The sequence below is a fragment of the Chenopodium album genome, chromosome 21, assembly GCF_948465745.1.
Source record: "Chenopodium album chromosome 21, dcCheAlbu1.1, whole genome shotgun sequence".
Classification (NCBI taxonomy): domain Eukaryota; kingdom Viridiplantae; phylum Streptophyta; class Magnoliopsida; order Caryophyllales; family Amaranthaceae; genus Chenopodium; species Chenopodium album.
In genome coordinates this window covers 12,697,729-12,719,501 of record NC_137854.1, presented here as the reverse complement: position 1 = coordinate 12,719,501, position 21,773 = coordinate 12,697,729, and the positions used below count along the sequence as shown (strand labels likewise).

The window sequence follows — 21,773 nt, the reverse complement described above, 5'->3', positions numbered from 1 at the left end:
AATCATGTAAATCTATATCAAGTGAGAGAAGAGAAAAACAGTCTTTAAATTTAAAGTTCAACTTTCAGAATAATAATATAGGTAATATTATTCTCAATGAATATAATGAGTTCATTATTCAAACTTTTGGGTGTAGTAGCTAATCTAAGACTGCTAGCCCCGCTGACGTTGAGGAGCAGCAGCAGCAGCTGATGCTGCTCCAAGCTCTGCTCTTGTTGCAGCTGGCGACGGACTTGAGGTATCAACACCCTGAATTTAAAGAAAAATAATTGTAAGTTTAAGTTCCACCAAAATACTACTTCCCCGTCAAAAAAAAAAAAAAAAAAAAAAATACTACGTCCAAATCAAGATGTTATTACAAAGGCTACACATATTGAATTTTTTCAAGTCCATATAATTTGTACTTAAAATAGTTTAACATTGTGAGGTGGACAACAGAAATCTACAGATTAAGGAGGGTGAAAATCACTTCTTTTTTTTAATCTTCCTAATTTCCGTATACATGAGTTGTATATTGATCTTCCTATTTTTGCATTGTTCATTTTATGGCAAAGACAAAATCCCACTTTTACCTCCCTTACCCTATCAAAAGGGTATACTTACAATATCGCCAAATTTCCCATTCTAACCCCCCCCCCCCCCCCTCCCCAAAAAAAAAAAAAAACAAAAAAACAAAAAAAAAAACCTTACATAATTTGGTTTTTGTTGTTACTGGAAAGAGGAAGATATAAAAGTGGAGGAAATACAAGTAGTTTTGAGGATCATTTGTAATATAAGATCTCAGAAAACATACCAGGGGAAAAGCATTCCAATGATGTGTGTTGGTTGCTCAGAAACGGTTAGTACAAGTATCTGAGTTGAAAGGGTGATAACTGCAGACTGAACAGGTGAGAAACAATGAGAAGCATACAATAGAAGCCAGAAAATTCACAACATTGCTGATCGTTGCTTAGTGCCAAAGATTAGTTGGCTTAATCAGTTAATCTAAATCACAACAAATAGGGTCATACGGCTCATACCAAAAAAGGAAATGTTCAAAGTACAAGACAGTGAAAATGGGAAGTGTTCATGGGATGGAGGGAATAAAAATTCACATTTTAAAAATTAATATTGAACACTAACTGCTTTTTCATGATTAGAACTGATTTGCTTTCACTTGTATTAATTATTGCTTGAGATTATTGATTAACTAGTTCATACTTATTAAGATTTATTTTTCCAATTAAAATTTAGTCATACAGAAACTTATTCTTTAAGGTGAATTGAACAAGGTCTTACATTAAAGTGGCCCTATTGTAAACTACGAAGTAAGAGTTGCAAGTAGTTATTAAAAATAATTATAAACTACAACACCATAACTTTACTTGCTATAGACGAAGAGAGTAGACAACGCCATAACTTTAGGCAACACTGGTATTTATAGATTAGTGTTATTTTAGTTTAGCCAAACACAAAAAGCTACTCTAAAAAGGTAATACCAAACACACCTATAGTTCATTAATGAATTTTTTTGTCAGTTACCAACAATAAAATGCGTAGTATTCTGAGTGTAGATTCAAAGAAATTAACTTAAGCACATACTCATAATGCAAGTTACTACAAAGATAAAGACACCATAGTCTTGAATAACTTACAAGCTTTTTAGCAAGCATCATCCTGATAAAATCATGTGGATCCATCACATTGAAAACCAGAAGAACTGCTTTCCCAACACTGTACCTAGAATTGAGAAGAAACTACATTAAGCAAAAATTACCAGACAGATATTTAAGAAAAAGAAGGAACAAGTGAGACTGTGCTTGAAAAGTGTTTATAAGTAATTTGTAAAGGCATTACTCATGATTTACGCGAGCCTGTGTAATCAACCGAGTAATTGTTATGGAGTCCGGCCAACCAACAACAGCCCTGAAAAGCAAGAAAAAAAAACAACATTCACTATCATGATACATCAAAACTCTTTAAGATAGGATGGATTCTGTATAATAAGTCATCACAGTACAGCTCTCAAGGAGCAGCAGCAACAAAACAATATGTTTCTCGAAAAAAAAAAAAGAAGAACAAATGATAGATCACAAAAATTGATAGAAGTTTCTAGGCTTCAAAGAGACTTAACTCTCAGGCAAAAGTTCTCTCTTTGCAAGCTAGAGGCTAGACTCTAGAGCATAACAGCTGGTCTCAATGGTTAAATCCCACCACTAGCTTATCAGTAGCAAACCCACACAACAATATGAAGCCACTCTCATCATATGAGACATTTTGAATTGTCATATTTCCTATTTGTACAGGCCCGAGACAGAAGTATGAGACTGCATAAGTTTATATGTATTCGACTACTACTATGCTGTCTGAGAGAATTTCCATTCTGATATAGTTATAGCTTTGCCATTTTTTGTGTTTCTGAATTTTTCTAGTGTGGTTGTAACTTTTGGTTATGTATTGTAACCTGTTGGCTATAAACAGTATTAGGGTTTGTTTGGCATCGTTTTCTGTTTTCAGTTTTCTGTTTTTTTTTTAAAAAAAAACAAAAAGCCAAAAACAGGAAACAAGAAAAAGGTGTTTCCACTTTTCTATTGTCAATTTTCAAAATTATCATGATTTAATAAGTTTGACTAATTTTTGTTTCATTATATGACTTATATCATATGAGTTTGAAAACCAAAAAACCAATAAACTGAAAACCACAAAAATTCCAAACAAGTTAGTTCTTCCTAAGGAAGATGGCTTTTACTTATCCCAAGTCAATTGTCCAGTACTTTGTTAGGGAAAATCTTTCCATAGGGCTTCTGCCTTCTCCCATAACTGGGGCTTCCGCCTGCAAGACCTTATCAAAAAGCAAAGGTGCTGCAATTATATTTCTGCAAGCAAAACATTAAAATGCAGGCATAGAATCACCCTACACCAAGTAGCCAAGATACCCAACTTAATTGATCCCTTACCGATCTGATCAGTGAGCTAGTCCAACTCCCTTTAGGCAATAAATAGGTAATACACCTTTTAAGTTTGGCCTAATACTACCTCCGGTCCATATTACTCGCAACTTTGGAATATTTTATACCTCACGAATAATACCTCAAAGTTGCGAATAATTTGGACCGGAGGTAGTATAATCCTTGTTAAGTGAGATCCGTGAGTCTGTGACATTATGACTAAAGCAAGCTAACCTTAAGGTCTGTGCCAAGCCACTTTAGACCTATGTAGCATGGAGATGGCATTTAGGTGGCATACCATGTACCTAATATGGGATGGAGATAGGTACGCCTAAGTATGATCTCAGAATATGTTGGGAGGGGAAAAAGGCTGTACAATCTCTCACCAATATTACAAATTATAATTCATCTGCTGCAATCCCAGTAAAATTCCATCTCAGCTATAAGGTATGCACATTCAAATTTATGAAATACTGCTGCTCTGTTGTCACAACTATTTTTTATAGGCATTAAAAAGTAATCATTCAAAAAGAATAAAATAATTTGCTGATGTGAAAGAATACAAATGAAATTTTTACTTACGCTGCAACACCCGAATTAATGTACGCCTGCCAAAGAAAATGTGGGTATGAACTTTTAAAATGAGTGTCACCAGGAAATAACACCTTTCTACATTATATAAATAAGGGTTCTTTGTTGATGCATTAAAACATACCTTCAATCTAGTAATAAAGACAGGATTCCCAAATCTTAAACAGAACAAATTTCCCTGCAGTAATGGCACCTGTTAATATGCAGTATATACACTTCCATTGTACTTTTTTTTTAGCAATAAAGGATTACAATGACACAGAAATAGAGTAAGAAATCACTTCTACAAATGAGAAATACTAAAAATAGTGTGCACATAGTGATGAATTAAAATTGAATTATTTTTTTTTTTTCAAGGACAAGAAGCTTTCGCATTTAAGATGGCCATAAAGTTATCTAACAAGTAAATGTCAAAATACACGAGCCAATTAATATAAGCTTTTAAACCCAAATCAGACTGCAAGGGTAAAAAAGAAAGAAGACAAGAAACAGCTTTATAGCATACATTCTATATTATTACCAGATAAATGCTCATCAATGGTACCAACTACCAAAGCATGCAAAATAATTTTGAGCACATAAGTTCAACTTCACAGCAAAGTTAGATGCCACAAACCTCCCATGCCATTTTATATTTGGAATTATCCATCGAATAACCAGGAAATCCCTGAATAGTAGGAATGCTAGGTGCAGGCATTCCCAGCACGGAGGATTCAGAGCTAAATGCTACATCTGTTGAACTATGGTTCATTGTTGTAGCCAAATTCATACCCAAACTGCCTTCATGTTGAGCGTTTACTGGATTCATGTTAGAGTTCATCTGTCCCATTTCAATATTAGTATTTCCTTGAAGATTGCTTGAAGGTTGAAGAAGGTCAATAGAGGAGACATTGGTTTCAATTTCAGTTGCTAAACTTGAACTCACTTCAGTATCCTTGACATTTGAAGTCCCTGTTGGAAAGAAGAAGATAGTTCATCAATTTAAAAGATATTCACTAACCACACAAATACACTTTAATTGGACAGGAAGACAGGGAAAAAAAAAAGGGCGGGGGGGAAGAAAGGGAAGGGGAAGGTGGAGCTCCATATTTCCCTGAAATCTCTCCAATTTTGGAGTGATAGTGTTGATTAAAGAGGGGAGGGAAATGGATCCTTCCCTCTTGTTGGAATATGCCTTTGAATCTGTTTTCCCTTTATTGGCTACAATTTTCGGTTTAGGCCTATCCCCTTTCTATTTTAGGAGTACTGTATAAACTAAGTTTTAACCTAGCCTATAATCTGTAACTTACTTAAAATAAAACATCCTCTTGCCTGCCCATGGACATAAGCACATCAATCTGTGTGTTCTTATTGACTTTCGTTAATCAATCATGCATCTGTTACAGGCTTACAGCTTACAACAACTCTCTCTCCCCTTCCTTTCCCCAACCTCTTACCCAAACATGGAGTAAAGGAGTAGATTTTAGATATTATGTAGTCTCCACTATACAATTGAATCACATGCCAAATTAAAAAAAAGATCAAGGATCCATTATTTATCAAGAGTGTAAGAAACCACTTCAATTGGAATAAATTAAAAAAAGCAAAACCAAATAAACTCACCTTGATTACTTGATAGCAACACGATACCTAGCAAGAACAAATAGACTATAGCTATACTCATCAAGGAAGAAAAGAGAGAACTAGGCTGAGTAAAAAAAATAAAAAATAATAATTATTATTATTATTTTTTAAAAAATAATATAAGGGGAAAAGGGGTTTTGAGTGATACAGTTTAAATTGCCTTTTTTACCCTTCTTCCAATAGACTAAAATACCCTAAGGTAATGAATTTTTTTTTTTAACAATTTTTTTAAAAAGTTGATTACTGATTTAAATATTAATTATACAAACAAACAAACAAACAAAAAAAAAAAAAAAAAAAAACACTATCCGTTGTAAACTTCTGAAATAAGGATAAGTCATACACGTCCATCCCATGCAATCTTCCACCGTTTGTTATAAAATAATATCAGTTATCTAATTATCTTCCCTAAAACTATAAGTTAAAAAATAAAAACCCACGGCAGTTAACTTTCTATGTGAACGAAACTATGAGTATTGAGTACTCCACTTTCTAACTACCCTATTTTCACAAATATTTTTGTGTTTGGTACAGTTTGAGGAAAAATCGGAAGATTACTTGAGATATTGATGCCAATCTCTTGAATATTAAAGCATCACATTTGTGCTCTTATTTCCAAATGAGAATGATAGATCAAGGTTTGACGTGTGCAAAATTTATCCAAATTGTCACCATCGGCTAAACTGACTGATCATTAATGATATAACCAAAAAAAATGCCCAAAATTAAATTTAAGAAATAATAGCAATGCCACATCGCCCACATGAGAGGAGAAAATCAATTGAATCATAACAAAGGTTAGAAACACATCTGCCAATTGAGTAGATTAAATTGAAGTAAAGAACACAGCATCAAGAGTCACAAAATATAGTTCTAAATTAATAGATATACAAGATAACCAACAAATGCATCAAACTGAAATTAAAAGTAAGTTAGTAACAACCTGTTGGATTAGTAGTATATGCCCCTGCCTGAGAATGTGACATTGACAATGGTTCCTGTTTCACTAACAACATTGTCGAATTTAAAGCATCTTGAGCCTCTTTGAAATCCTCCGATATCAGAACAAGATAATTAGGATGCTGATGCTGAACAGGTGGGTCTTCTGAATTAGAGTTGCGTTTTCCCTAAATTAACAATTTGGACCACTTTAATATCATCAAAACAGTTACTCCAAGCAAATATTATAGTTGCATTGTTACAAAGTTCACAATCCCATTTTTGTAGGAGAATAAAAATACTACGCAGTGCCTCTATTTTTTGTTCTATTCACTTTTCGACATTTTGTTTAGGGATAAGGTTTTTTTTTTCCCCTTTTTTTTTCTTTTTTTTTTCCTCCTTTTCTCTACTCAATTTCTATTCAGTGTTGACAAACTTCCTTTATTATATTACCCCCACATACCTTAAAATAACTACACTCTCTTCTTTTCCACTCTCTTACTTTATTTACCTTTTTCTTACACCACTCACCTTTTTCAAATTTTCTTAAACAACCTTCCTTTCCTTTTTACTCCCTCCGTCCTCCCTTGGGTTGGTTCTGCTTAACATAATGTCGTTTTGAGTTTCCTCCATTTTTGTTTATTCATCCCCACTACTCTCCTAAAACTATATGCCTAAGAGAGATGGCAAGTTTAATGGATGAAAGGGGTACCTAACAACCCATTTCTAATTTTCCTCTGACATCTATTGAGTAAATTGTTTTACCAACCACTTCCTCCTTACTTTCAATAATCTATCCAAATAACAGCATTATGAATCATTTCTACATTGTACAAACAGCAACAACAATACCAAATTTTCCCTAGGCCAGGACATAAATACAAATATAACTATCATGTCACCAAGCTTATACAATAAAAAGATTAAATTCTTATAACAGTTATCAATTATAGCATTTATCAATCATCTACTTGATATCTACCAACAATTTCTTCCCATTAAAGCAGCTAAAAGTTTCAAAATTATGGAAAAAATGGTTTGGCGTTCCAATGTTAGTTTAGCTGTAAAAACCAAAATCTCACAAGTAATGAATTCTTATCAGGTTTAATTGTTTCCCTTTCTTAGTTTATAACTTTATACTACTCCCTTGTTCCTTCTTAATCTTTACATTTGGTATCATGCATGTTAATTCACAAATAATAAAAGTGGGGATTATTTTTGTTTGGACATAAAGGATTTGACCATGAGTGAGTGTTTTAAAAATCTTGGGTCAATCATCCATAAGAATGATGACATTGATCAAGACGGTGGATTAAATGGAGAGCATCCACGAGAGTGTTAAGGAGAAATTCTATAAGACTGCCATAAATTTATTGTTGCTCTATGGTACAGAATGTTGGGTTTCTAAGGAGCACATTATTAAGATGGAGGTTACAGAAATGAGCATGTTAAAATGGATGTGCAGGTACACTCTAAGAGATAGAATCAGAGTTGAAGTTAGTCATAAGAAACGTAAGAAAGTGGGTGTCACAGGCATTGCAGACAAACTATGGAGAAATCGTCTCTGTCGGTTCATGCATGTAAGACGGAGACCCAATAAACCAGTACGAAGAGTGGAAGAGTGGGATTATGGAGAGATTAAAAGAGGTTTGAAAGGAGTTAGGAAGGATATGAAGCATCTGGATTTTCATAAAAATGAAGTATTTGATCGTAAGAGATGGAAGAGGAAGATTTTTGTGGATGACTATACGGTATAATCACTTTTGCTTCATGTAGCCAACCCGCTTATGGGATTAAGACTTTGATTGATTAATTGACTTATTGATTGATACAAATGATATATCCACTTTTATGATTACTTTAATCAAATAGAACCCTTGAGAGATTCAAAAAAATATATTTAATGAATAGAAAAAAAATTTAAAAAAAAAAAAAGGAATGGACACATTTTATTTGAAGGACATATAATTAGAATATTATGCATACTATAAAAAAAAATGTAAAGAATAAAGGGGAACACCAAAACCGAACACATAAAGAATAATAAAGAGTAGAGGGAGTAGTTGTTAAGCCGGTTCTTATGGTAGAGGTTTGTAAAATGTAGTAATTTACTTGTAACTAATAAGGATTTTGATAACAACACGGTCGCAATGTTATATACCTAACCAACAGTCATACTTTAAATAGAAGTCTTCTTTTCTCAAATGTAAAAATAATGAATCAAATTTGTTCAATTTCACCTTCTAACCTATTTACTTTAACCTAACGAATAGATTACGAATTATAAAATGTGGCACTTAATATATTTCAAAAACATTTCCCCTATAGATGATGAAAATGAATTAATGAATGTACATTTAAATTTATTTTTTAACTTTCAAAGTTGTGTTGAATTTTTCACTTTTAATTTTTATCATTATCTTATTTTAAACCATTATGTTATATTCTAATACTAAAAAAATTATAAAAAAAAATAATAAAAAATAATAATAATAACAATTTTGCTTAGGAAAAATGGAAAAGAAAAATCCAACCTTTGCACTTTTTTCTCCGAAAACTCCAACCTCATTCCAAATTAGTTCACATGTTTCTTAAATCACGTTTGCTAATGCATAATTTCAATTGTAAATATCTCTAATTATCAATAAGTAAAAATTATAAAAATAAAATAAAAAAAATAAAAAAAAATTGCAAATACACATTGAGGGGAATCTAATAAGACCTTACAAAACTATCTATACTTATCTATAAATCACAAAAGCTAGTCAAAGTAGAATTTGTGAATAGTGTCAAAAGTAAAAAAAAAAAAAAACGTGTCAACTAATTTGGAACAAAGGAAGTATTTATTTTAGCTAGCCATCGTTAGATGTTTAACCTGTTTATCATTATATTTATCATTAATGCCATGCATGGTTAAGAATTTTAAAAAAAAAAATTTAAAAAAAAATAAAAAACAGGGTTATCTATGATATTTTAAAACTTATTCTATTGACAAAAGACAATCATAAAAAGTTAATTGGTTATCAAAGAGAATTTCCCTTAAATTTCTCAACTGGATTTGGTCCTCACTATGTTAGACTTGCCTGGTTGACCTTTCCATGATATGATTCTAGCTTTTATAACAAAAAACCAGCCTAGAAGGAGATCAAAGAAGACAATGGAAGCTTACTAATTACTTAAGGTCTAGATGTTATTATGGTACCAAATTGTTTGTACATTCACAAACTAACCTGATGTTCATATCCAACTCCAAACACATCAAGATTTCTAGTTTCTATAGGATAACTAAGGCTCTCTTAGTGTAGCAGAAGTTATTTTGTATTAAGCTCTAACTTATTCTAACTTACTGCCTGATATATCTTATACTAATCTTGTCTAAAGTTATCTTAACTTTGTCTAAAATAAGTCAAATAAGTAACATTAAGTCAAAACAAACTGACCTAATTCCAAAAGCCTACATTCTAACATTAAAATTATCCACCAAGTATAAAGTCATAACCCTGAACTTCCACATACTAGCCCAACCTCAAAGTTCACAGAAATTCATAAACAATGAAAGGTCCTGATAATCATGTAAAGTGTGCAATCAGTTGCCAGACCAAACTAAACAAGAGCTATATAACAAAAGTTGCAAAGCAATGACCAACATACCGCTTCATAGAGTGCCCTTATTTTAGGTAACTTCCGTGGACAAATGACAGAGAGAGAAACAGAACACTGCACATGAAACAGAAAGTTAGGCAGGTGCAAATGGGAGATCATAAGAATGATTTCTTTTCATTTCTAATTTCCTAATCTCCTATGTTAATAAAAGATGAAAAACAAGCAAAGCAACTTCATACTTTTCCAAACCACCCAGCAACCGTCTCAGCATCATGACAAGGTGAAGGATCCCCACAGTTATCAAAATTTGGTCTATGAACTGGTACTGGTAATGGAAAGGGATTTGAACCAGCAACAAGAATACAGTGTCTTTTTCCAACCAAGTTCTCCTCGGTCATGAATCCATTTGGTGGTACAGCAAACATCTGTGAAATAAATTAAAAGATAATATACACATAAGTGACGTAACTCACTTTTGATTTCCTCTGCCTTAGAAAGGTGAAATATGAACTATCTCAACAATGAACAAATTACAACTCCAAGAAACCAAAGCCAAAGGTTACAAGATCCAGACACTTTTAGTAGCAATAGTGTAATTGTAGGTGTCACAATAACAAATGATGAAAAAAGATGAAAAATCAAAGAGTGCCTCCTTACAGCGTTATAATGCCAGAGTAACTTTACTTAAAAGTCCAAAATACAATTACATTATTGAATAGATCAACCTAGTGTTTCACTATACAATACACGAAGATATAAAGGTAAATTTATCAAAACTTGCTCCCTCCCCCAACAAGGCCACCAATATAAAACTCAAACTATAAGTTGATCTACGAACGGAAATTTAGTTCAAAGTCTTACAAGGTTACAAGAAATATTACCATCCAAATACAATCTATTCAATTTAACTACCCAATGACCAAAAATTATGAAAATTTCTAAGGAGCATATAGTGTTATTCTATTATACAAGAAATGAACCCTAGGGCACAACAACTAAAGCTGGTACAAATCAACAAGTTAATCTGATAATTAAGGTTGAACACAAAACCCGGGTTCGAAACCTGTTGTGAATCAATTAGCCTTTGCTCTTTGTCCACCCCCATATCCCCTCTAAACCAAAAGGTATAATTAGAGCTCCATGAAGATAAAAATTGCTACACCATCAAGGGAATTCTTAATGTAAACACAAAATAAACTTCAATCAAAGGATAATTCCAATATTTTAGACAGTTAATAAGCAATATAACATCAAATTTCTCAGTCATTTTTTTACAAGTTATCATATACTTTCCTCAATTGTGAGAAGATGTATAAAAATCAAAGAAATTTAGGAATTGTGTTGTATGTTGAATATAAAAAGAACCCACAAAAGAACATAATATGAATTGCAGAAACCAGCAGTTTTCAATCAGAAAATTCAGATTTTACCTCGGTTATAAACCCTCAAAATATGGGTGTTGAAAGCCATTGTTGAAGAATAACGTAATAGTTAAAACAAAGTATATTCCTTTTTCCCATGATTTTGTAGGGCAAATCTTCTGGGACATGGTATGGGAAGATGAAAAGCATAGCACAAGGTTGAAGATAGAAGCCATGGAATACAGCGTGCGCATCAAAGGAGATGCCTTAATTGTTTTTTTTTTTTTTTTTATTATTAGAACTATTTTCACCAAAATAAAACTACAATAGTATTAGAGTGGCTAACGCGTGCGATGTGTGCGCATAATTAGCTACATTTAAATATCTCTTTTAGTTTGGTTTTGTGTCTTGCTAAATTGGCAACATTAATGAGGAAAAAATAGAAGAAAAAAATTTAAGGTATGTATATCTGCACATTATTTTTAAGAGCTCACTAAAAGCGTAAAATAACACAAATGAGGGAAATGGATAAAAAAATTTAATGAGTATAATGATTTAAACACTATTAATAATAATTATCTCAAATTTTATATAAGGTAAGGAAGAAAGGCAAAAAAAAAAAAAAAAAAAAACAAGAAAAAAATACGCCACACATGTGGTAAAAATAGGTAAGGAAAAGGAAAAAATGTCATACATGTAATTCGCATACATAAATAGGGGTATTTATGTAATAGACATTTTAAGGGATAAAGTTGGCATAACACTATTCATAAGCGTTTGGTTCAACTTTTAATAAGGTAAATATAGGTATAAAACTGAGAGTGAGGGATATCTCAAGTAGTTAAAGCTTCCCTTCCAATTTTAGGATATCTTGGGATCGATTTTTATTTCCGCCCTTGTGGCTCTCTGGGCAATTTCTGGTGTGCCTAAATAAGTTTTAAAAGTGTTGTTTGGTTAACATAGGAAGTTGAAATCCACCATGGGAATTATAAAAAACCCTAACCCCCTCTCTCCTCTTTACCCCCTCTAAAACCCTAGCCTCCATTATTAAATTTTATAGGGTCTTTCATTAGTTTTTTGTAATGGAAACCCAAATCTTTGTTTCTTGCATGCTTTTCTCTTTGTTAGTTTTTAGGTTTATAATAACTCTTCCTCAAAATATTGGGTTTAGATTATTTACTTCTTCAATTACAAGATTTTTCTTCTGCTCTTTTGATAAACGATGTACTTTTTTGCTTTGGTGGATTGTCGTTAAATTGTTTCATTGGCAAAGAATTATGCGGGATTTCAAAATTTATCAAATTCTCAAATACAGTTAAAAATCATCTTCACAACTACAATAAATCGTTATATTGTCTCTTCAAAAAGGTTATAATCCAATGATGTAAGCGAAAGATTTTCCACAGTGCAAGATCTGCTCGATGAACGAAGTTTATATGAAGGATTTATTTAATTGATTTAGTATGTTATATATTTGTAGAGGTTGTATGTTGTAAATTATATATATGGCCGGATTATGGGGTCATACCTCAAAAACAAATTTACAAACAAGAAACTAGTTCTTATAAACTACAAAAATATAAGTTTGATAGTAGTATAAGTAGATGATTTAAAAAAAACATGAATTCATTTAAAAACAAAAAGTACCATTAAAGCATCAGCAAGACCATCAGTAGTAGCAGCATCATCCAAACTTCCACCAACAAATTGCATAGATTTCAAGTTATCCAAAAAATTGTCCATATGTCTCGTCCACCCGCTTCTCATAGGACCTATTAAAGTGCGAAGACAAGTTATAAAGTACGTAATACCTTCTTTTTTTTTTTTAACCGCAATCCTTTATTGTAATTAGGCAAACAACATTTTAAAAATTCTCACATCTCTCTCTCTCTCTCTCTCTCTCTCTCTCTCTCTCTCTCTCTCTCTCTCTCTCTCTCTCTGGAGAATTAATGTACAACATTTAAGTTTCTAACTATTTTTTTTTAAAATAAAAAATATATGTATTGTGCGTATTTTGATTATTTTTACTAAATATTTTATATATAAGAGCTAGTCATTTGTAAATTTTCTTGTTTATCATAAAGGAGAAAATTTTTGGTATTAAATATTATAAATGAACAAAAACTTTAAATAACAGATAACAAAAATCTCACAACTATTGCTCATATTTGACAATATATCCCTACCTTATAAAAAGTAGGAGATTGTTCTATGAATAGTGCACGGACCATTATAACCCTCAAAATATTTGTTTACTTTCTTACCCCATGTGTAATTTTGTAATATTTCTTAAGACCCATTAATCAATTAGAAATAAATGGAGGATGGAATAATAAAGTTGAAGGTTATGGTTTAATTACATGACAACATTAGTCACTGGATAACGAAAGGTTGTTGCTTTATGTGGGCGTTATTTTAAAGTAGCTCAACTAAAGTTTAGAAATTATACAACTACACAACATCCACCACATTTATCGCCTATATGCAAATAGTTTTGATAAATTACACAAACTGGCATAGGACATAAAGAACATCGATAATAATTCTTCTAAAAGACTAGCTATATCGCGCGCTTTGGAAACCCTAGTTGAGTAAAAGGTTTGAACATTAGAAATCCACATTCATAGCTACAAAACTACTATCCTTTGCTTTGAAAATTCTAATACGAGTACATCTTTCTTTCTTTCATTACTATATATTCTAATAAATAAATCATTTAACTAGTATTTCTTTATTCAATCTCTGATCAAATTAATTTTGCATACATTAAATCAAAATTCTCACAGATTACCCAATAATTGGACCCTAATTAAGTTATCATTTATTTTCTATAATTGAAAATTTTTCTCTTTGTTAATGTAGGTTCAATAATTAAGTTCAAGTAAGTTACATTCAAGGTCAATAATTAAACATAACCAAGCTCCATATATTTCTCAAAGTACACTACATTAAGTGTAGCATACATAATAACAACGTAAAAGTGCATGTGCAAACAGAGGCATTTTAAAGGTAGGAATAATATGCATTTACAAATACATAACAATGACTAAATTATTCTAAAAACACAAGATAGAGAGAGAAAAGATGAGAGAGATAGGAATAGAGACATTTGTAGGTGGACCCCACCTTTTTTTAGGTCAGATTGTCTCACGACTCACGTGATGGTGGACCACATGTTGATTGTTCCACTATAAGTTTATAGAGTACCGTTGAATCTTCAGTGGTACTATTTATACATAATTTAGTACAACTAAATGCATATATAATATCACTATCAATAACTATATATTAAAATATTCGCTAGAATTGACATGTGTCATCTTCTGGTGTGTCCTTAAATTTTCATTTATTTTTTTGTACTTTTATATTTATAAATAAAATTGTAACTTTTAAGGCCCTCAATTTAATTTCTAAGGAAATATTAATATTATCATATAATATCTTTTTTATTATAAAATCCTTATATATTTAGCTATGGGTAATGTTTTTGTAAACTAAAATATACTTTGTATTAATTTTCAGTTTACAATAATATTTTTTTGGAAAAAAATAATGGTTAAGATAGTTTTTTTTTTCAAAAAAAAGAATCTCCTTTGCTATGACTTATGGAACAAGTTTAAGTATCTTATAATCTTATATTATATTATATTATATTATATTATATACACACACACGTAATATTAGCAATATCATTTTTTTTTATTGAGCAAGTGCTACTTCAATTGTGATTTTGACTTGTCAAAATTTTGTTTCTAATATTTCAAAATAACATAAAAATGTGATTATTTTTATGTACATGTTAATGGGTCATAATAATAATTTCTATGTTATTTACTTATGAATTTAAAGATTTTAATGGTCAGAGGCCTCAAAGTTGTGTATTGGCATATGTGGCCGTCAAAGTGATATGATGCACTTCAAAAATGAAGAGAATTGTGTTGTTATATGTTATTTTAACTAATTAAAATAGCTTTAAAATAATTGTGCATGGCATTGGGCTTAAACTAGTATGCATATGTAGTATGACCGTATGTTCAGTGGTATTATTTGATATCCAATGATACCACTCTCGTATATATATATGATATTACATGAATGCTCCTTGTTATGCACTCCTTGTTATGCATTTCTACATTCATAACATTCCTTTATTACTACTTCTCTGTGCAAACATGTGTGCACACTTGTTCACTACTATTTTAACCATTTTTTTTTAAAGAGCCACAAGAGCGGGCCGGGTGATGTAAATCGATTCTAAGATATCCTGGATTCGAGAAGGAAGCTCTAACCACTTGAGCTGTTAGAGTCCTACATAGTTGGGTGATGACACTTATGTTATATAGCTCTATAAACTTTTGTTCAATACAGGACTGGGTCGCACCCGCAAACCAAAAAGAGATAGTCCACTTCATTCACAAGTCCAAAGGAGGTTCCATCCCAAAACCATATGGGGATAGGATGAGTAGCTCCTTAGCCTTATAAAGTGATTAACTCTCTCTTTTTCAACCAATGTGGGATACTTACATGTGGTGATACTTGGGAGGTCTACTCTTCAACACTTTCCCTCACATGTAAGGTCCCTTTTAATTTTATCTCATGTGATTTTTTTGGGCTAGAGTGCTTCTTCACTCTCCCTTACACGGACCTACTCTTGGCCCAGTGAACTTTAGTCATTTAAGGTCCTGTATTGTGGGCCTAACTCTGATACCATGTTAAATATGGGGTCTGGGCCGCACCCATAAATCAAGAGAGAGAGTCCACTTCACAAGTTCAAAAGAGGTTTCATCCCAAAACTATATGGCGATAGGAGGAGTAACCCCTTAGCCTTATAAAGTGATTAACTCTCTCTCTTTCAACCAATGCGAACACTAACATGTGTTGATACTTGGGAGGTCTATTCTTCAATAACTTTAGATAGCTACATATTTTAACGCATGTTATATTCACAAATCATGAAGATTCACATAGCAGCTTGTTCATAATTTGAAGTAGGTGATCTATGAGTAATTTCAATAATATCCCTGACCTTTCTCCCAAAATTATATGAACTTCAAACCAACTATATACCTATAAACCATGACTACATACATAGAAATTTTCTAAAATTTAATAAACATTAGTTTTCAACAATTAATAAAAATAGGAAAATTCTATTTGGTGAACTCCAACTTTTTAATTTTCTAAGTGGTAAACATTCTTAAAATTTATTATCAATGGTAAACTCTCGTTATCTTTAATAATTCATTGGTAACCTTAATGATATAATTAATTGATTCCTTAACCATGGTTAGCTTTTAAAATAAAATAAAAAAAATCAAAATGACTAAGAAGCCCCTAATTACTACCCTCAACCATTTACATATAAAAAAAAAAAATTAAAAACCCAAACTCCTCCCTAACCCCCTAACCACCGGCAGACCTCTCCTTGCCGGCGTTTAGGCACCCCCTCCCGGCCGGAGACGCCCGGCCTTCCCCACCCCACTCGGCGACTAAGCCTCCCTCTCCCCTACTGAAAACCACCGGTAAACCCAAATCAAAACCCCCAAATCCCCAACCCGAAACCCCTAAAAAACCGCCCCCACCACTTTAAACTCCGAACCAGGCCTTCCCCCACCCTCCAAACTTCATCGCCTAGGGTTTTGAGGGTGGGAAAGGGCCGAATTTGGGTTTTAACATGGTGGGGGAGGGTTTATTGAGGTTTCGAATTGGGTATTTGGGGGTTTCAGGTGATGGGTTTAGTGGGTAAGGGGGAGGGGATCGGAGGGGAAGGGGAATGGATCACCGGCGCGGGAAGAGGTCGTCTGGGCGCCGGCGGGGGTAGGCTTCCGGAATGGTGGGACGCTTGGCCGCCGGTAGAGGGAGGAGCTGCTGGTGGCTAGGTGGGGTAAGGGAGGAGTTTGGTTTTTTATTTTTTTAAAAAATTTATTTAAATAATTTAGTTTTATAATCTATAAGGTTAGATTAGTCATTAGTGTTGTAGTTAACTAGGGTTAGACAAATATTTACATAAAATCATCAATAATGTTACCAATGCATTAGTAAAGCTAATTAAGGTTTACCATTGATAATAAATTTTAAGAATGTTTACCACTTAGAAAATTAAAAAGTTGGAGTTCACCAAAGAGAATTTCCCATAAAAATAACATATAAAAAAAAAATTTAAAAAAAGAAGAAAGAAAAAACAGTACAATGTACCAAGCTAAGTTAAATGTTATATGTACCATAAGATCCATGCGCAAGGAACATAACAAGTTGAAGCTCATAATTAACCTTATTTGCATTACAAGTCTTAACCTGTATGCATGATAAAAAATATTAGTTAGATGAAATTATTGGTTATTCAAATCATTAATAAAATTAGCCTAATTTTTTTTGAAGAAATCACTGAGCTTAATTAATTAAATAGCTTTTATTTCAAGTTTTAATGTATTTTAACTTAGTTTACATGATGAAGTAATATATATTTATACAACATGCTAGAAAATAAGAAACCTTATAGAAAAAACCCCCAAAGAAATATTATTGGCTAATTTATTGAAATAAGTCTAGAAAAAAGGAGCACAATAATTTATTTTAAATGTTAAAATAAAAAATAAATACCTGCTTCATGGACTCACGTCCACAAAATTCCCTACATAAAAAAAATAAATAAATAAAAACCCTCTAATTAGTAAAGCGAAATCGGATCATAAAATGAAATAATTGTAACAATATAGTTGGTTATTCATTTGAAATTGTATTTAGAGTGAAGTATACTGTCCATTATCTTAACCAAAAATTGACTCTTTTTTTTTAACTTAATTGAACGTAGCTTCACTATACTCAATTACTCCATATTGACCTTAATTATCAGAACTGATCTCCGAATTCGAATTAGACTAAAAGGTGAACCGGGTGAAACACCCAAAAAAAAATTATTGACCTTAATTTAAAGTTATTGGTTTTAAACAATTTAACTTATCAAAATAAATACTAAAAACAAAATAACCATATAAAATAATTTATCATAATAAACCTATTGATGCAATTTTTTGTAAGAAAAAATAAATCTTATAATTTTAATTTTTTTTATTTTTTTTTTGGGCAAGAATAACTTAATCGAAATTTTTTTGTTAAAGAAACCAATTCTCTAACTTTCCAATGTTGTTGACTACTTTATTTCCAGCGTTGACTAATGTGAACAACTCTACCGAACACCCCCTTTGAGTAACTTGTTAATAAGTGAAAATGAATTAACCTAAGCATAAAAACTATTTATGGCATGGTGTCATTAGACTTTATTATTAATATAAATTGACAAGTTTTATTGGATTATATGTGGCAGAATTGAAGGCTACGCCATTTTATAAAATAAAACTAGTGAGTAGCTCGGGCGTTGCCCTGAGTTACTACTTTCATAGTTGTGCAACTACTAATTTTTAAAAGTATCTAACACTTCTTCCGTTTTCTTTTACTTGCAACAATTCCCTAAAAAGGAAATGTCACAATACTTGCAACACACTATAAATGGAAAGTTACTTTAGGGAAAAGCTATACTATTTCCCTTATTTAAAGCACATGGCCCACTAAATTACACTTCTAACAACCACTCATCCCATTTTAAAGTGTATTAAATCACGTGAACGCCACATTTCTTAGATATCGTGAAAAAGTGTGTGTTGCATCTAAAAGAAAACGGAGGAAGTATTTTTTATGTAATATGTGTCTACAATACTTTGTAGTGAGTATAATATTATTTATTGTGCAAGATTAAAGCATAATTGACAATAAGCCTAGATGGTTAATATATATATATATATATATATATATATATATATATATATATATATATATATCACGCGCGATATATATGTGTGTGTGTGAATATATACACACACACATATATAGGATCGTACGATCCCATCGATCCTACCTGATCCTACAAATTAACTAATTGGTGAGAAATTTCAGCCCAAGTATGGTAGGATCGGATAGGATTGCATAAGATCTATCATACGATTCTACTTGATCCTATGTGATCCTACTAAATTTATTGATTATTTAGTATTCAAAATAATTTTTTAGATTGTATTGTCTTAAATATGGTTAATTATTTCAAAACTATTGGTTTAGCATTAATTTTACCCCAAATCACATATAATAAGTGTTATTATATTCTTTTATTACCCTTTTACGAGTTTTTGTTTGATCTTACAATCCTACGATCCGATTTTACTGATCCGATCCTACCACCCCTTTCCGATCCAAAGTAGGATCCCAGTCATGACTGGTGGATTCGTTTTGCTAACCGCCTTCTCTCTTTTTTTGGTTCCTTTCCACTATAGAACGACTTAATTTTTTATGTGAAGTGAGTCATGAATTGAATCCGGGTTTGCCCAAAAGGTGAAATAAGTGGAACAAAAAAAAAGTTAAATTAATTCTTAATTTTCACATAATAAGTCAAAAGCTAAGTTTACAAATGATAAATTTACAACATATTTTTTTTATGAACATAAAACACTTAATCTATTTTTGTAAGGAAAATAGAAAGTAGTGATTTTACAACTTTATTATACTGCGCAATATTTTCTCATTGTCAAGTATATTAGATACAAAGATTCACAAAATTTTTATTAATTTATAAAAAGAATGGCATTACCTAACAATTTTCTCAAGATAATCAGAAATAATGGTTGACCAATGCATTCCCAAGAGAGCAGTCCCCTCAACAACGATGATTAATTGCTTATCGGCGGCCATTACTCCTTCAATTTTCAATCGCACTTATCACTCTTTGGTGTTTTTTTTGAAATACAAATCCCTCTGTGTCTATCTCTCTCCCCTTCTTATAATAATATAATATATAGCTTAACTATTTGTTGTGTATCATACATAATTAATCATTTAGCTTTTTAGACGAATATTATTCCTTTTCTAGCATAATTTGTATAACAACATGATTTTCTACCTTTTAAAAATATTTCATCTTATAAGATTTTATACAATTTTGAATTATAATTTTATAATGAAACTGTTATGCAATAATGGTCAAAGGTGTAGACTATTATAAGCCTTAATTACGTTCATACATACAAAGCATTTGTACCAATAAATTTCAAAAAAAAAAAAAAAAATTGAAATGGAAAAACTATGAATTATACATTTAAGGAAAAATACATTAAGGGAGGAAAAAAGTGTAGCATTAATTAATGCCTACAGTTACTACAGAATTAACGTAAACATTTATTAGTAAAATGACGCTCATACCCTTGCGTATGTGTAGACACCAGTCCTAATTGTGTCTCCGTGATCCAAACTTAGTGATGAATGATCTTTTATCGCTAATTGGTCAAGTTGCGCAATGACACTAAGAGTTGCTCGAAAATCTACCCTTAGCCTAATCCATTTTGCAACGACACTAAGAATTGCTCGAAAATCTACCCTTAGCCCAATCCATTTTCCCTTAATTCATATCCCTTTTAGCCTAAATCATAATACAAGCCTTTCTTCCTCCCGTTTTGTTCCCAAACTCGCCTAAAACCTGTTTTCACAACCCTCATCAAGCCCAACCACCTAAGCCCTAACCTAACCCTAATCCGTTATACACATTTAGTGTTGTCGTCAAGGTAATTATCTTCACAATCTTACAAAATTAGCAAAATTAAACATTTCGTATAACTGCATGTGCACCGCGCAACAACGCAATGCACCACGTCACAAAACTTTCACCATGGCACAACAGTTTTTTATTCTTGGACGGTGTTTTTATTTCTTGCACAACACCTCTTTTTCGCATCCTAGCCTATTAATACGGCCTTAATCCTAGGTTTTCAAACAACAACACACCACAATACGAACATAAACAGTAGAATTCGATCACATTATCATCGCACGACTAATTTCAAAAACTGTTTTCAAACAATTTAAATTTATTTTGCAACTAACGGCCAAATTCTCAAATGTTGAAACAACCCCCACTTCGCCTCGTTGCTTTACATCTTCCGACAACATTTTATCTTTCTCCTAAAATGCGCATATCAACAATGATTCTAGAATTGAAACCTTAGGATGATGATTGGAAAAATTTTATAAGCTGAGAGAAATGAACATTATGGAGTTTTTCGGGGGGTTGATTTCAAGGGTAGGGGAAGGGATGGGGTGGTTTCGAGGGTTGTGGACTTGTGTTTAGGGGAAGGGCATTTTACGAGGTGGTAAGGGAGTTTTTGAGAGTGGGGGAGGACCGTCCAGCGTTTTTCGGGGACGAAAGAAGGTGTTTGCCATTGGGAGGAGGGGTGGGGGCTGGTGGTGGTTTAATTAATTTGTTTTCATTTTTTGGACCAATCAGGGCTTAATACGTGTCAAGTATCTGTTACAATAGTTAGGACGTCGACTTTTGTTGATTGGTCATGACCTGATAGAAGAAAACAGACCCCAAAGTTGGGATTATTAGGAAATAATCGGTAGTTGGGATTATTAATATAGATAAGTGTCCCAAAGTTGAGATTAATATTACCAAATTTTCCTAAAACTTATATGTGTCATGACACACAATAAGACCCTTTCTCTTCACTTTATTTTTGCTGAATTGAAATCAATTTTAATTATTTTAGCGGACAAAAATTGCTTTACTAAACCAAAATTTATTTTGCGTATTATAACCTATTATATTTGATATTTGAAATTATTGTTTTATATCGATTAAAAATTATTTATACTAAACTAAAATTATTGAATTGAGTAATTTTTTAAA

The 21,773-nt window shown here is 32.0% G+C and overlaps 1 protein-coding gene across 1 annotated transcript; it reads right to left on the bottom strand.

Moving 5' to 3' along the window:
• Window positions 1-50: 50 nt before the first annotated feature.
• LOC145600424 (mediator of RNA polymerase II transcription subunit 25-like) lies at window positions 51-11,390 on the bottom strand. Its single transcript, XM_081656324.1, has 11 exons — window positions 11,114-11,390; window positions 9,923-10,108; window positions 9,732-9,797; window positions 6,085-6,268; window positions 4,135-4,469; window positions 3,643-3,696; window positions 3,510-3,535; window positions 1,837-1,905; window positions 1,635-1,719; window positions 794-879; window positions 51-249 (listed from the first exon to the last, which is right to left on the bottom strand). The coding sequence occupies exons 2-11, from the start codon at window positions 10,106-10,108 to the stop codon at window positions 51-53; spliced, it is 1,290 nt and encodes a 429-aa protein (XP_081512450.1). The 5' UTR covers window positions 11,114-11,390.
• Between the last annotated feature and the right edge of the window lie 10,383 nt (window positions 11,391-21,773).